The sequence below is a fragment of the Vairimorpha necatrix genome, chromosome 5 (genome assembly GCF_036630325.1).
Source record: "Vairimorpha necatrix chromosome 5, complete sequence".
NCBI lineage: Eukaryota > Fungi > Microsporidia > Nosematidae > Vairimorpha > Vairimorpha necatrix.
The window spans coordinates 429,972-445,259 of record NC_088820.1 but is presented as its reverse complement, the minus strand read 5'-3'; the positions used below and the strand labels follow the sequence as shown (position 1 = coordinate 445,259).

At 26.6% G+C, this 15,288-nt stretch overlaps 6 protein-coding genes across 6 annotated transcripts; 4 read left to right on the top strand and 2 right to left on the bottom strand.

The window, feature by feature from the left end:
• Positions 1-5,671: 5,671 nt before the first annotated feature.
• On the bottom strand, positions 5,672-6,091 carry VNE69_05059 (uncharacterized protein; the record flags this gene model as incomplete). The annotated part of the gene is made up of 1 exon (XM_065473537.1): positions 5,672-6,091. One exon carries the CDS (start codon positions 6,089-6,091, stop codon positions 5,672-5,674), a length of 420 nt encoding a protein of 139 aa, XP_065329609.1.
• Positions 6,092-9,039: 2,948 nt separating this feature from the next.
• Positions 9,040-9,738, bottom strand: VNE69_05058 (suppressor of disruption of TFIIS (SDT1); the record flags this gene model as incomplete). The annotated part of the gene is made up of 1 exon (XM_065473536.1): positions 9,040-9,738. The coding sequence occupies one exon, from the start codon at positions 9,736-9,738 to the stop codon at positions 9,040-9,042; it is 699 nt and encodes a 232-aa protein (XP_065329608.1).
• Positions 9,739-10,366: 628 nt separating this feature from the next.
• Positions 10,367-10,873, top strand: VNE69_05057 (CCAAT-binding factor complex subunit HapE; the record flags this gene model as incomplete). The annotated part of the gene is made up of 1 exon (XM_065473535.1): positions 10,367-10,873. One exon carries the CDS (start codon positions 10,367-10,369, stop codon positions 10,871-10,873), a length of 507 nt encoding a protein of 168 aa, XP_065329607.1.
• A 246-nt stretch (positions 10,874-11,119) lies between these two features.
• Positions 11,120-11,506, top strand: VNE69_05056 (trafficking protein particle complex subunit 2 (TRAPPC2); the record flags this gene model as incomplete). Its single annotated transcript, XM_065473534.1, has 1 exon — positions 11,120-11,506. One exon carries the CDS (start codon positions 11,120-11,122, stop codon positions 11,504-11,506), a length of 387 nt encoding a protein of 128 aa, XP_065329606.1.
• Positions 11,507-11,684: 178 nt separating this feature from the next.
• VNE69_05055 (protein regulator of cytokinesis 1 (Prc1)) lies at positions 11,685-13,172 on the top strand (the record flags this gene model as incomplete). The annotated part of the gene is made up of 1 exon (XM_065473533.1): positions 11,685-13,172. One exon carries the CDS (start codon positions 11,685-11,687, stop codon positions 13,170-13,172), a length of 1,488 nt encoding a protein of 495 aa, XP_065329605.1.
• Positions 13,173-13,415: 243 nt separating this feature from the next.
• On the top strand, positions 13,416-15,179 carry VNE69_05054 (actin related protein 5 (ACTR5); the record flags this gene model as incomplete). The annotated part of the gene is made up of 1 exon (XM_065473532.1): positions 13,416-15,179. The coding sequence occupies one exon, from the start codon at positions 13,416-13,418 to the stop codon at positions 15,177-15,179; it is 1,764 nt and encodes a 587-aa protein (XP_065329604.1).
• Between the last annotated feature and the right edge of the window lie 109 nt (positions 15,180-15,288).

Below are 15,288 nucleotides of genomic sequence, written 5' to 3'. Positions count from 1 at the left end.
CTCCTCAAAAAATTGCATGGAGCATTCAGCATGCTAAAGACCTATAGAAGTACCACTAATGTGATTAGATAAATTATTAAAATTTTGACCAGTATAGAAATTAGGGCGCTCATTAATAATAAAATAGGGCTTAAAAAGAAAAAAATCGCGAACATGTATTGTAAACATTGTACAAAAAATTCTAAATGCTGAATGATTGTGAATTTATGGAAAGAGATTTTGTACATGTTGATTTTTTACACCCTAATGCAAGTCGAAATCTCTAAGCACAATATTTGTTGAAGAAAAGCAGCCAATTGTATTATAGGTTATAAACTATATAGAAATATTCTAAAGTGTGAATGTGGTTGTTTTATGAACCAAGTAAATTCTAAAAACTACTCGGAAGGAGTCTCTTTTTACTGTACAAAAAGCTGCAAAAAAACGAAAAGACCTAAAATGTCGCTATACTGCAAAGTCCTGGATGCCCGCATACATACAACTGATAATATTTCAATGCTGGATCAAAATGACTGACTCAATGGCATCGGCAACATGTGAGGCCTCCGAGTTATACCACATTTTTTTAAGGGCTTTTTCTAAAAAAAAATGAAATAATACATTTTTTGTAAAAATAGGGGAATAGGAAAAACTATTCAGGTCGACGACACGGCAATATGTAAGGGTCGTATAATTACGAATTATACACAAGAGGAAGATATACATTAAACAATCTATATGGTTAAAGGTGCAAACAATGATAGCAACAACTGATTATTAAAATTGTTTCTCATATGTTTGCCCCATAATAAAAGATTTATAGGGATAATATAGTTGCAGGAATTCCAATAGGAGCTGATGCTTTTGCTTCTTACGTTCTGCTGTTCGCGACTTCGGATTTTTTCATGAAGTTGTTATTTATAGTATTGGCTTCACTAATCAGCATGAACAACATATTAACTAAACAGACAATCTTTGAAGTCATTTAAGACCCAATTGAGAACAAGAAGAGAAATCATGAGTTAAATATAGGATAATATATACGAGTTCCAATTTATATCTAGAAATTTAAAAAAGAAATACTGAAACTTATGCAGAGACTTTTATCAAAATACTATTGTTAGAATAATTGTTTTATTTTTTTTATCCCATGTACTTTTGAATTTAAGTAGCGCCAAAATAAGTAATCGATTTCGACGCCTTTAATTTCTACATATATAATCCCATAAGGTACCATACTGGGAAATTTTCGTCCTTATATATTCTTCAAATATCATCAAAATATATTATTGTTAGCCGAAGTCATCTATCTTATCTTCTTTGTATTCTCTATGCTCTCTTCCACTCTTGAATGCATATTTTCCAAGATAGGCATTCAAATTTCGACTTACTTGGGCTTTGTCAAAAGACTTTTTAGGTCAATAAAAAAACCTGTTTCTCTAGAATTACTTATAGCTTTTATAGCAAAATTCTTGTAGTATTATGTTTAGCTAGCGCACTCGCAACATAATTGTTCTGCAAATTAGACATAAGCCCCGCTTCTTTACATTTCCTGAGCCAATAAAAATTGTCAATGGACATTTCCCTTAAACTGTACTAGACTCTGCAGTTTACCTTTTTCCTTCTTTGTTTTTTGTTCAATTTGATTGTTTCACCTATTTACGGAGTTCGAATATTGACAATACTAGTTTAATATTTTTTAATATTTACAAAAAAAAAACTTCGTATTTTAATGTCTTATTGTACAAAAACATTCAAATTTTATATATTTGGTCTTTGTGTTCTTGGATTTACCAGAAATGTAAAATTTAAAAGAAAATTAATTTATTTTAAGAAACTTAACGTAATTATTAATACATAGGCAATTTGTCATTTTGTTCTTCCCCGACACAATGTTTTTTCATATTCAAAGTTTCTTTATCGCTTTAATGATATTATTTTTAGGTACATGACCGTTTGGAACCCGCTTTGGGAAAATGAACCCGCTTTGAAAAATAAAAAAAAGGGAAAAATAAAAAAAATTATAAAAAAAAAGACTTAACGATTTATTTTAAATAACGAAAGAAGACAATTTATCCGTTGATTTTTGGAGATTTTGAATGCCCAGAGGAACTGTAAAATGTGCTAATAGTGTTCGTCATTGTTTATTCCATATATAGATCGAATATTTCTTTTTGAAATGAGCCAACGCCAAATAAATTATTTGGTATTGTGTCTCAGAATCCCTAAATTTTACATCATTGATAGAGTGATTAATAGTACTGTCCTCCATCCCTTTGCTTGTCTAATGTGTCCTCATATCCTACACATTGATTAGAAATCACAATAGAAACAGGTTATACATTATCTTGCATAACCTCAAGAGAATAGCAGCATTTCTACTAGTTACAGAAATGAGCAAGGCGCACGCCTATTCAGCATCAAATAAATCCAAAATAAACTTTACTTTGTTTTCCATGTAGAAATACATTTCATCACTAAAAAGCCCATCTGCCTCAACAAACATTTTTTTGCCAATTTTGCCATTTTTTATAAAGGTGGGTCCATTAAAATTTCAAAGCGGGTTGCAAACGGCCATATACCTATTTTTATGATTAGGGAATTGGTCAAAAAACATTATTATATATCTTTCAAGTAGATTGAAAGAAAAAAAATAGATTTAAATCTAAACTTTATAAAAAGTATTATGGTGCTTAAGTTTTTTCAGATATAACAAATTTCACAAAAGTAGTCTTCTTCCATTTGTTTTTGCGTAGATATATGTACAGTCATTTGATTTTACTAAAATTCCGTAACAATTAATATTTATTCATGTTTAGATCATTCCATTTTATTAGCCAACATATTGCTATATATAAATTTTTATATATTTAAAGCCTTTTAAATGAGTTTACACATAGGAAGATTTGATTATTTTACGAGGTTCGGAAAATCATTATGAATCCTAAATTACATTTTTGATATTTATTAAGTAGTTATGTAAAATTTATACTTTAGGGTTATATTTTACAGAGAACATTCCTCCGATTTACGATTTTACACAATTCAAAAAAGCAAGAAAGTATATTTACAACATACTGTAAAATCCTAATTCGTTTTCGGCAATTCCTTTGTGGTCCTTTTTTCTCAAAAAAATTTTTTATAAATTTCTCATCGCAACGCTCTGTGCCTGGACGTTCTCTATTTTTTTTACGTACTGAATCCGGGCACAGGCCGTAAATTAATGAAATGTTTTTTTCGAACTTTATCCACAAAAATCAAAATTTTAAAGATTTGTTTTAATCGGCCGGATTAACATTCTTGAGCTGTACTTTTTTTTTCAATGTTCTTTTTCCAAAATATTTTACCCTTATGTTATGTCTAGGGCCGCTTGGCAGTAGGTCAAAAATCTTCCAAGGCCCAAATGAGTCAATATGTTGGCTAGAAGATGGTCCCCTAACTAAATACAACCATAGATTTACTAGTTGTTTCAGCATGATTATATTAACGTCGGACGATTCCTACATAAACTGTCACCATTTAAGTGTAGAGAAAAGACGATATGTGGAACATAAATGAGAGTTTTTTTAAAAAAAACTGCACTTACGAATCCCCGAATACCTATACATAATTGTGATCAGACACGAGGGCGATCTAAAATAGAAGACGAAGTATCACATACAGATATATTTGGATTGTTAGTTGCACTCATGATCAAGGGTAGGGCTGTAAAATTTATAAATAGGCAATATTTGGAATAGACCATTTCGACGTTCTATTCCGAAAAGGGTAAATTGCCAAAATAAAAGTAACTCTCTAAATGCTCGTATTCAATATTAATTACTCACCTGTTACTTATATCATCCTTAACATTTATATTAAATAAGAATTAATCACATTTGTGGATTCTTATTGTCGGCGTAGGTTCGTCGCCTGACAATAATTATTTGTATATTACGTATTCATTAACTTAAAAGCAGTCTACACAATACCTAAATAAAAAATTTTGTGTGCAAGCTTCCAGTGATTTCAGGGCTATAAAAAAATTATACGAAACAACAAAAAAGGAAAACATTAAAAACAAAAAAAATAGGAGGAATGAAAAAGTGGCATAGGCGACGAAACGGTTATAATAAAGGGAAATATGTCAAACCACCTTCAGAAAGATATGACACAGTCAAAAACTGTGCATGGTGGGTAGGTACAATAGACGAGCGACGTTAGAATTGAGAGTTGAGACAATACCTACCGGACTATTCAGATATTGGCTCAGTTTTTTAAAAACAACATGAAAAACGAAACGATTTGCATAACTGATAGGCATAAATCAGATCACACAGTAGTAAAATCTATCAACGATGATAATCGCGCTGTAATCTACGATGCTGGTTTTAAAAACGAAGCAGGAGAGCCCGCAAATTTAATAGAGAAGTCTGATCACATTTTAAATGTGATATAATAGCTAAAAAAGGTCAAAGAAAGTGAGACTCCGACTTTTTTTTTTGAGAATTTAAATGGAGAAGAGGTGCGCAATATATTAAAATATCAAGAGTTACGTAGAGTATTTTTTATTAAAATTATTAAAGTTTTCTTAGGATAAATGTTTTTAAAATTATTTTTTTTCGTTTCTCTATAAAAATCCATAAGAGAGAAATAAAGTCAGGCACAGACCTATACGCCGATTTTTCGTTATATCCTAGAAACATTAAATATAAAATTTTTATAAATCTACCTAAAAACACTTTCATACGGCCTTCTCTTGGTCATGTTTTTACAGGCATATACGGGTATACAATTTTATTCCAATGAATTACAAACGCAACATATTAAATATGTTATACACATCTTTATGTACAATAGAAAATACATTATATGAAAAAGATTATCTAATTGATTAAAATCGAGCATATATTTCTTTTATAAATATATTTAAGTTTGAGGAATGAATAGACATTAGATTAAAGTTTATGGAATATATTATCATTATTAACGCAAACTATAAAACACATGCGTATAAGATAAATTATATTATATTTTACACAACTTAGTGTGTATTTTGGCGCATATATAACTATATAAATATTAAGCTAGCTCAAGGAAATCCTTAGCCTATGACTAATTTAAAATTCATTTTTTATGCTTTAATATTTAACGCTAATTGTATTTCTTAGATTTAGATTCATTATTAATATTCACTTTGCAATAAAAATAGATTACTTGGATAAAAAAAAGTCTTTTAATGACATAGTTTTATTTGCAGTCGTTATGGAATTGGATTATGTTTTAATAATTGTATTGTTTTTTTAAGCCTTAATACTTATACTTGTCGAAAAAATGTGTGGGTAATTTTTTTACATCTTCCTTTTCATGTATGCTACAAATTGAAATTGCTAAGATAACTGTTTTTGATAGCATTGACACATTTTTTAATATAATGAGACTTCAAATTTCTTGAATCAAATTAAAGGCAGATTTGAACTTCATGAAATCCTATAGTTTTAAGAATATATTATTGACCTAGCAAGTTTTTGTTGAATAAATTTGTCGAAGAGATGTTATTATTTAGAAATGAAAGAAGTTGGTTTACAGAACGATGTGCTTTATTAAAAACATTAAAAAGTTATATTATAAACAGGGTAAATTAATCTAATATAGAATATAACATTGTAAGAAAAAATAATATTTATATATTTTATCCTCCCTATCAGAGTATTCATATTAGTTTTTCAATATTACTATCTATGATATATTCATCAAGTTTTTCATACACATCATTTTTAAAAACTTGTTCAATGCATAAATTATTTTCTTCATTCATTTTTATTTGGACAAATCCATCAATAATTTTTTTCGCATCATTAACATTAACTTTTATTCCCAAAAATATAAAATTTAACAACTTAATATATAACTTAGAAATATTTTTGTAAAGAGCCAATAATAATTTGCTAACAGCCAATTGTTTGCACGAAAGGAAATTAATGTCACCAGAATGACTTTTAAGTTGCATAAAAAAATCAAAATGCAAGTCTTCTTTCCGAATTTCATATTCATTTTCGTTTAATTCTTTTGGCCAGCTATGTTGCATTAATATAGGAAACCTCATTTTTTCTAAAACAACGTCGTATATCATCCCGATTATTGATTGTTTAATACCTAAATCCATGTTTTTAATGTAGTCAAGTTCGACTTCATAAAACTCAGTTGTTTATTTTCATTGGTTCCGTAAGTATTTTTTTGTGTTAAAATACTTTCATTATTCTCATGGGTTGCTGTTGATTTTTGTAAATTCAAAATGAATAATATTAGGACTGAAAACATTTATGGGGCTGTAAATTTTTTTTAAAAAAATATAAATTTTAGTATTGCATTTTTAAGATTTTCTAATAAAATGTTCAGAATTCTTTAGGCAAACAAATCCATCAACTTGTAGAGAAATTAATTACTAATTTTTTTGAGACTAAATATCTCTAGTTTATGTTTTTTTAAATCTTCTATAATTCCCTGCACGCAAAGAAAAAGATTTTTATGAAAAATCGGCCTTTATGTCTTTGGTATCATTATTTTCACAATTAATATAGCAGCGAATGGATGAAAATAAACAGGATTAATAAGACCATAAAATGTATGCATTTAACAATGGATGGTTTTTCGATTAATAAGTTTTATATCGGAATTTTACTTCCATATACTGCATAGAAACATATCTGTTTTACAAAATTTTGCTTTATTTTTAATGGATCAATAGCATTTATCTCTTATGTTATATGGCACTAGAGCAAATTTATATTTATATCTGCCTTTACATTAAAAAATTATTAAATTGCTGGAAACCTGCCTTATATTTCGCGCAAAAAAAGGTCTTTATAATTATATTTTTGCAGTTAAAAGTTGTATTAAGTAGCTCAATTATTTTACACAAGTTTATTTGATATTATTATTTTTTGTATTTTGTGATTGATCAGCAAAATTTGAATAAATTTAAAAAACCCATTGACTCATTAAGTTAATATATTGTTTTTTGATAAATTATCATGTCCAATCTCTTATTCTGAAAAAGACTATTGAAAGTATCTCATTGAAATATACAAGATCAGAAGATCTTGGAAGCGATAGGGAAAGACGAGGGACGGAGAATCTGATCATCTCTACTCACAAAGAGATGTATACGAAGACTGAAATAGAAATCTAAGAATATAAAATACGCTTCATTAAAAAAATTTTATGATCTAATAAATTATTTAAAAATTATTGGGATCATTTATTTGAATTTCTGCAAATATCATTTTTGCAAAATTTTCAAATATTTCTATAAGTTTCTTAATATCTCATCACATAAATTCTTACAAACAAGACCATTAGGATATAATAACATTAGAAACCTTTAACTTTAATTTAATATTACCTGCATTGTATTTCTAGCTCGCAGATTCAGAACGTTGCACATTCACTAATACTTAACGTGTTTGATGCTGGTCAATAATAATTGTCTCTTTGTTTTCAAGTTACATGTAAAAATTTCAATAAATATACAGTTTTTGAAGATTGGTTTTTTGCAAATCAATGTATTTAATTTTTTCGTTTGTGTATATTAGTTTTGTGTACATCTTATCTAGACGAAAAATCAAGAGAAAATATATATATATTATAAATCAAAATTCCCACATGCTTGGGTATGAATGCATTACAGTTACATATGTAAAGACTTGTGATGAATTGGAATCGAAATCACGAAAAATGCATGAAAGACACAGAGTATGCTAAAATCGAGGCAGTAAATGAAATAGTCTTGAAGAAGGCTCCTGCAAATTTATTTATATTATAAGAGGACTGGTATCAATGAAATAATACGAGAATATAGTTTATGGTCGAAACCTAAGATTCAGTGTAAAGAATTTAAAGCCATTGTGCTGCGAATTCGATTTAAAAACCACATAATTCATCTATAACATATTTATAATTGTAAACCCTAAAATCAAGCCTGCGTCTATCATATCTTTCACCATAAATCTGAGAAACCAATTAAATATATTGTACATGACCGTTTGGAACCCGCTTTGAAAATTAAAAAAAGGAAAATAAATAAAATTATGAAGAGAGACTACACGAGTTATTTTAAATTATAAAAGAAGATGTTTATTAGGTCAATTTTTCGGTATATGATAAGACCAGAGAATAAGTAAAAGGTACTCATAGTGTTGGTCCTGGTTTGTTTCATGTCTAGACCGCATATTTCTTTGGGAAAAAAACATAAATCTTTTAATTTGGTGGTATTGTGTCTCGGGATCGTTGCAATTTACGAAACTGACGACGAGATTTACAGTCCTATGCTCCTTTCCAGTAATCTGTCTAATGCTGCATAATTAACTATCATTGATAATGATCATAATAGACTGAAGATAAGTTTTGGATCCCCAAGGAGAATATCCGCATTTCTACCAGCACAATACAAGTAAGGGATACGCTGGTTATGCATTATTCATTTTTTTAAATTAAATTTAATTATTTTCCATATTCAAAAATACTTCATTTTAAACAAATTTTGTTATTTTTTATAGAAAACCTTTAAAATTTCTAATACGGGTTCCAATTGATATTGCACCAAAAAAATATAAAGATTCTAACATATAAGTTAAATTTACATCTTTAAAAAATCTACAATAACAATTGCCGGAAATTTAAAAAATACTATCTATTTGCCGACGAATTGTTTTTAATACACGAAGAATTAACTACAACGATGCTGTATATGGGAACTTGAGCTCGTATAATATATAAATTTTACAAATACATTAAAAAATATTGATATATACAACCAAATTGGACCTTTTATTAAATAGAATACCTTGAAAAGGACTTAAATTTCCATATCTTTAGACCATACGAAAAAATAATTATCTAAGAGCAAAATTGTGGCGCGAGGAGCAGTTGACAATACTTGGAGTCGAACATTTTAGAGGCTGTATCAATAACAATAAATCCTTGGCTTACAAATTATACTACTATACTTTTAATCATATAAATTTTATTGAATATTTTTTGTAAAATAGTTTTTTAAAATTTTATTAATATTTAATTATGTCACCCAAAATGGTTTTTTATTTCCCGTTCCACTATATTATTTATATTATCAGCATCATCAACTTTTATTGCTATCCATCCCGATTTTTTAGCTGATTCAATGTTCATATCATTATCATCAAAAAATAAAATTTTTTTATCACCATTATTTTGTACTACTTTGTTAACATAATCAAATGCTTCGACCATCGGTTTAGTTATGATTTCGTTTTTTGTGCAATACCCAGTACAAAACAATGTATCAACATATTTACTAATATTTAGTATATTCAAAGTGTATTCTGATTGTTTACTAGTAGAATTCGAAAAACAAAATATTCGAACTCGCTTTTGCGAGTTCGATAAATTTTTTAATAATTCGATTGATGCTGAAGGATCAGTAAGATGATCAGAAATCTCCCCGTAAACATTATCAATATTTTTTATTAAATCCTCACCTATTTTATAATCTTTTAAAAAACCTTTATAATTAGTTCCGTATTTTTTTGTATAAATTTTACTTTTAGATTCGAATTCGTCGAATGAGATATTTAGATCTCTATTGAGATGCTTCCATTGCGCTAATCTCCTTTTTGAGACTAGTTCTTTATTTTCTTTGTACAAAGTACCATCAATATCAAATACAAGGAATTTATCATCTTCTGCATATGCAGAAGTGTCAAGATTGGAGATATTTTCCGTTAATTTGATTATTTTCATTGAGGGTAAATATTTGATTTATTTTTATATTAAAAATGTCATTTTTTTGTTTTAAATGTATTTATCTGTCATATACAGAATCATTTTAAATGTATTTATCTGTCATATACAAGATAATTAGAAATGTATTAAGGTTAACTAAAAAATTAATATAACACAATTAAGTGAAAAATTAATATGAAAGTAAAAATCTCATATTCAAAAACTTTTACATTTGATATATTAAAGTGTCAAAATGATTGGAACAATTTTAAAAAATAAATGTCATAATTTGAAAAGACATCAAATTTTAAAAGTCATAAATTACTACATTTACAAAATCAAATATAATTCAAAAAACAATATTTACAAAATTTTTGTACAACCTAACTAGTTTGGTTTTCTGAAAAATTGAAATTACATTTTATGACATAAAAATCTACTTTTTTTAGACATCAAAATGTAGTTATAAATTGTCTAAATTATAATTTAATATACCGTTTTTAATTAAGCACTTATTTTTTTTATTTATTTATTATAAAACTTATATTTTTTTTTGTTTTAAAATGTTTTACATTGTAAATATGATCATTTAAAACATACAGTTTCAGCTCTTTTTTATAATAAAACCCATAATAAATATTTTCCCATGCGCGACTCGAATATAAGCCCAGACAAAAAGTTAGAATTATTTTGGCAAAAGACTTATATAAATGCCACAGACGACAGAATGAATTTAAAAGAAGTTATTTTACCACTAGCCCGAATTAAAAGGCTTATGAAAGTAGAAGAAGGAGTCAGAATGGTGGCGCAAGAGGTGCCAATAATATTCAGTCTTGTAGCAGAGAAGTTTGTTGAAGAACTCACATTGAGAGCGTGGATTAATACGGAAGAAAGTAAAAGACGAATATTACAAATAGGAGATATTTCTGTGGCGGTAAAGACGTCAGAGATGTTTGATTTTTTAGTTTATGTTGTTCCAAGATGTGAAATGAATAATGTTTTTGATAGAATGCTTAGTTCGAGTGATAAATTGTATCAAAATATGCCTATAGTTTTAGGGAAATCTCCGATGGTATCTAAAGGGAGTAATCAATTTAAACAGAGTAGTTTTAATAGTGGCGAGTTTATGAATGATAATGAAGAAGATATGTAAATATTAATTTAAACAAATAAATATTTATAACAAATATAGAACATAATAAATATTTATAACAAATATTTACTTACTAATACTTTATAGATTAATTATGTTAACAAAAATTTACAATAATATTTAACATATTTTTCTATATTCAAAAGATAAATTTTGAACATATTTTATAAGATAAATATTTATTAACATAATTAACCTATCAAGTTTTATTAAGTAAATATATTTTGTTTATTTTAATATCCCTTTATGGACTTAGTCATTATTCTCAATGAGAAAGACGACTTGGTTTTTAAAAAGACATTTCCTGACTACGAAGATAAAATGTCTTACATGGACTTAATAATAGTCAGTTTTGGGTCAATAGACATTCTTAATAATATGCTTAAGACTACAAATAGTACATATTTCGGGTGTTTTGATACATATAAGGATTATAAAATCAGTGCACTTATTTTTCCTTCTGCCTACAAGTGCATTTTTTTGCATAAACAAACTAGAAATGTAAAGAAATTCTTGTATGATGTTTATTATTTGATAAAGCATATGATAATTTATGAGATAGTGGATTATGACAAAGAAATAGAAGGAATAAATCAGAACATGATAAACATATACAGTAAATATTACAAATAAACATTTATAAAAACAAAAACTGCATAAATAAAATTTAAGTCAGCATAAACAAATATAATTTAAAATAAAAACTGCATAAATAAAGCAAACAAAATAAAATAAAAGATAAAAACAGCATAAAAAATTAAGCAAAATATAATTCAACAAAAAAATTAATTTTTTATTTTCTTGCCCATAAATGAATACATTCATAAATATTATAAATACACAACTTTATAAACTACATAAAATAAATAGCACACTTATTCCTATGGATAAAATTTCAATAAACCCAAACATTTACTTTTCTGACAAATACACCAAAATAACCAAATTTATTGAGGAACAAATTAAAATATCAAAAAAAGAACAAGAAAACTTAATCTTAAAATGTAAAGAAATAGAAACAGAAATAAAAATAAAAAGTAAAAATCTAAATATAAAATATTTAGAAGTACAAGAATTTACAAATTTATATTTAAAATATGAATATTTATGTAATGAAAATAATAAAATCAAAATTATGGAGAAAAATTTAGAAAAAGAAATAGATTTGTGGATTAGTAAAATTTATATTTTGCATAATGAAATTTATCAAGAGGAATTTGTTTGTCCAGACAAACAAATTTCTCAAAATTATCTTATAAATATAAAAAAATTGCATGAACAACTTAAAGAAGAAAAATCTAAAAAAGAAAAAAAAAGATTTGAAATGATAAAAATCATAAAAAACCTAAAAAAGAGATTAAATAAGAAAGATGAAATTTCTTATACTGACAAGATCAGTATAATAGAAGAGAAATATTATGAGTACACGACATTATGTAAACATCGTGAAGAAGAAATTAAAAATTTAAAGATACAAATTATAGGCAAAGAAGATTTACTTAATAAATCAATTTCAAGTGGATTTAAAAGTGAAGAAAACTTACTTTTTATACCAAAGCCATCTGAAAATAATATCGAAGAAAATGAACTATTTAAACCATCAATTGATGAATATACAAGTAAAGAAAATCAACCTAATAAAATATTAAAAGATGAATCTGCAAATAATAAAATATTATCAGATGATTTTACCAATAATAAAATATTATCAGACGAATATAAAGTTAAAGAATTTTCTAATTCTTTATCAGATGAATATATTTTTTATTTAAAAAACAGATTACTTTTCTTAGAAGAAGAATACAAAAGACAACTCGATGAAATTTATAAAAATCATGCAAATATCTTAAAAGATTTATTAATTTTATTCGGCATGAAAGATGAATTTTATGAAAAAAATGACGCAGGCATTTTAAATTTAAAAAATAGAATTAAGGATTTAGAAGAAAAAAAAGATACTTTTTTAGAAATTAATAATTTAATAGAAAAAAGATACAATTTGTTAGAAAGTATGAATGAATTTGAGAAGATTGCCAGTGACCCGAAGAGACTTTTTAAGAGTAGTTTTCAGTTAAATAGAGAAGAGAAGTTTAGAAAGTATGCGTATCCTTCATTGTTAAAAATAGAAGAAGAAATTAGAAGTAAGATTGAAGAATATAATAAAATGTATGGGGAGTTTATTAAGAATGGAGAAGTGTATAAAAATGTGATAAGAGAAGAGATAGAAGGACGAATTATTAATAAGACAGTGTTTATTAACAAATATGATTCCCCGTATAAAAAGAAGAAACTACCATAGAAAAGAAAAAAGTCAAATATTAATGTACATATTTATATGGGATCTTTATGACTTAAGATAGAGTAAAATGATTAAATATGTTAAATACAAATGTGCAAATTTGTAAAATACAAATTCGTAAAACACAAAATTGTTAAAAATATGTTCATAAATACAAGTGTGCAAAATTGTTAAAAATATTGTCATTAATACAAATGTGCAAAATTGTGTAAAATATTGTCACATTTTTCTTTGACCCCTCCTATGAGAAAATTAGATCTACAAAATTCTTACAAAGTTTACACTGCTCAGTTCAAGAAGTCTGACACGATAGTCATTGACAATGGGACTTATGAATTCAAGGCAGGATATTTAGGAAGCGGAGTCGGGATTAAATTCCTGAATTGTTTCTACAAGGACACAGAAGGCTTGAAGTTTGATAGTATCCGGACTAAGAACAAGTACACTCCTTTTACTTTTGACATGATCTCCGGCTTCCATGTTTTAGAAGAGAATATTGATCAAGCCTTAGAATATTTAGAAGTCAAGAAGTGTAATAATTTAATAATCACAGATGCGATTTACAGTCCTACAAAATTAGATTTAATTAGATTTCTTTTTGAAGTGTATCATTTTAATAAAATCCAAATAGGAGTAGACGCAGTCTACTCCTATTTGTATAATATAAATTATACAGATAATCAAAGACGAATTATTATTTCTTTAGGTCACTCTGCAAGTTATGTCTACATTATAAAAAAAGAAGAAGTATTAGATGTATATAAAATTAATTATGGAGGGAAATTCGCCCTTATGTATTTGACGAATATAATCAAATATAAATTTAAGGAATATAATAAGAATTATATGAATATAATGAAATATTTAAAATGTCCTTTAGATTATGACAAGGAAGTATTTGAGATTATAGAAAGATTAAAATTACAAGATTTTAGTGATAGTGTGTGTATAAATGAAGCTTATGAAGAAATCAAAGAAGATAGTGTAATGAAGAGTAGATTAGTAGAGAGATTAAAGAATATGAATAAAAAGAAGAATATAAAAAGGCCTAAATATGAATCATCTGACGAATTAGACAATAATTTAGAAGAAATAAATGATAGTACAAATTTAGATGAACAAACAAATTTAAATGATGAACAAACAAATTTAGACGAAACTCTTGAAAATGAAGATTTAGAAAAAATTGGAGATGAAATTATAAAATTAAATGACCAATCTAATTTTCCATTAGAAAAGAAAGTCATGCCCGGTATGTTAAAAATTAGACTCTACCAGTACAATAATAAGATATTGAAAATATTAAGAAGATTAGATAATAAAATTAAAGAGAATGAAGAAGAATATGAGAAGATCACAGATCTCCCTTCTTTTCTAAATAAGAAGAAGAAGAGATATGAGCATATTATTAGAGAATTAGAGTTAAGAGAGAAAGTAAGGAAAGATTCCACAAATAGAAAGACTTATGAATTTGGTCTTCTTTTGAAGACAGGGGAGCTTACAAAGGAAGAGATTGAATATAAAAAGAAGATTAAGAAATGTGAGAATACGAATATAGATGAGAAGCTTATAAATGAGAGAGACAGTCTCTTAGAAATAATAAGTTTATATGATAAGAATTATATTAGTAGTAAATCTACAGTCTATGATTTAGTGAGTAATAAGCACACAGAGAATATTCTAGTGAATATTGATTTATTAAGAGTGACTGAAGTATTATTTGAGCCGAGTTTAATAGGCAGTGACCAGATGGGCCTGGGGGAGATATTAGAGAATATTTTAGAGAAGTACAGAGACATAAATGAGATATTTCTAACAGGGGGATTTAGTCAAATACAAGGACTTAAAGAAAGACTAAAGCAAGAATGTAAGAAATATTCATATGATAAAGAAATCAGAATTAAGACAGCGAGTAATCCAGAGGAGGATCCTCTTAAAGGAATGAGATATAGTGAAATGTTTGAGACATACACATATGAGGAATATACTCAAGGGAAGTATAACTAATAATAAAAAAGAAATATTATTTAAATATATTATATTTACAGTGTAATATTTGTTTTATATTATAAAAGTAAATATAATATTGTAATATTAATATAATTTTTTTTATTTG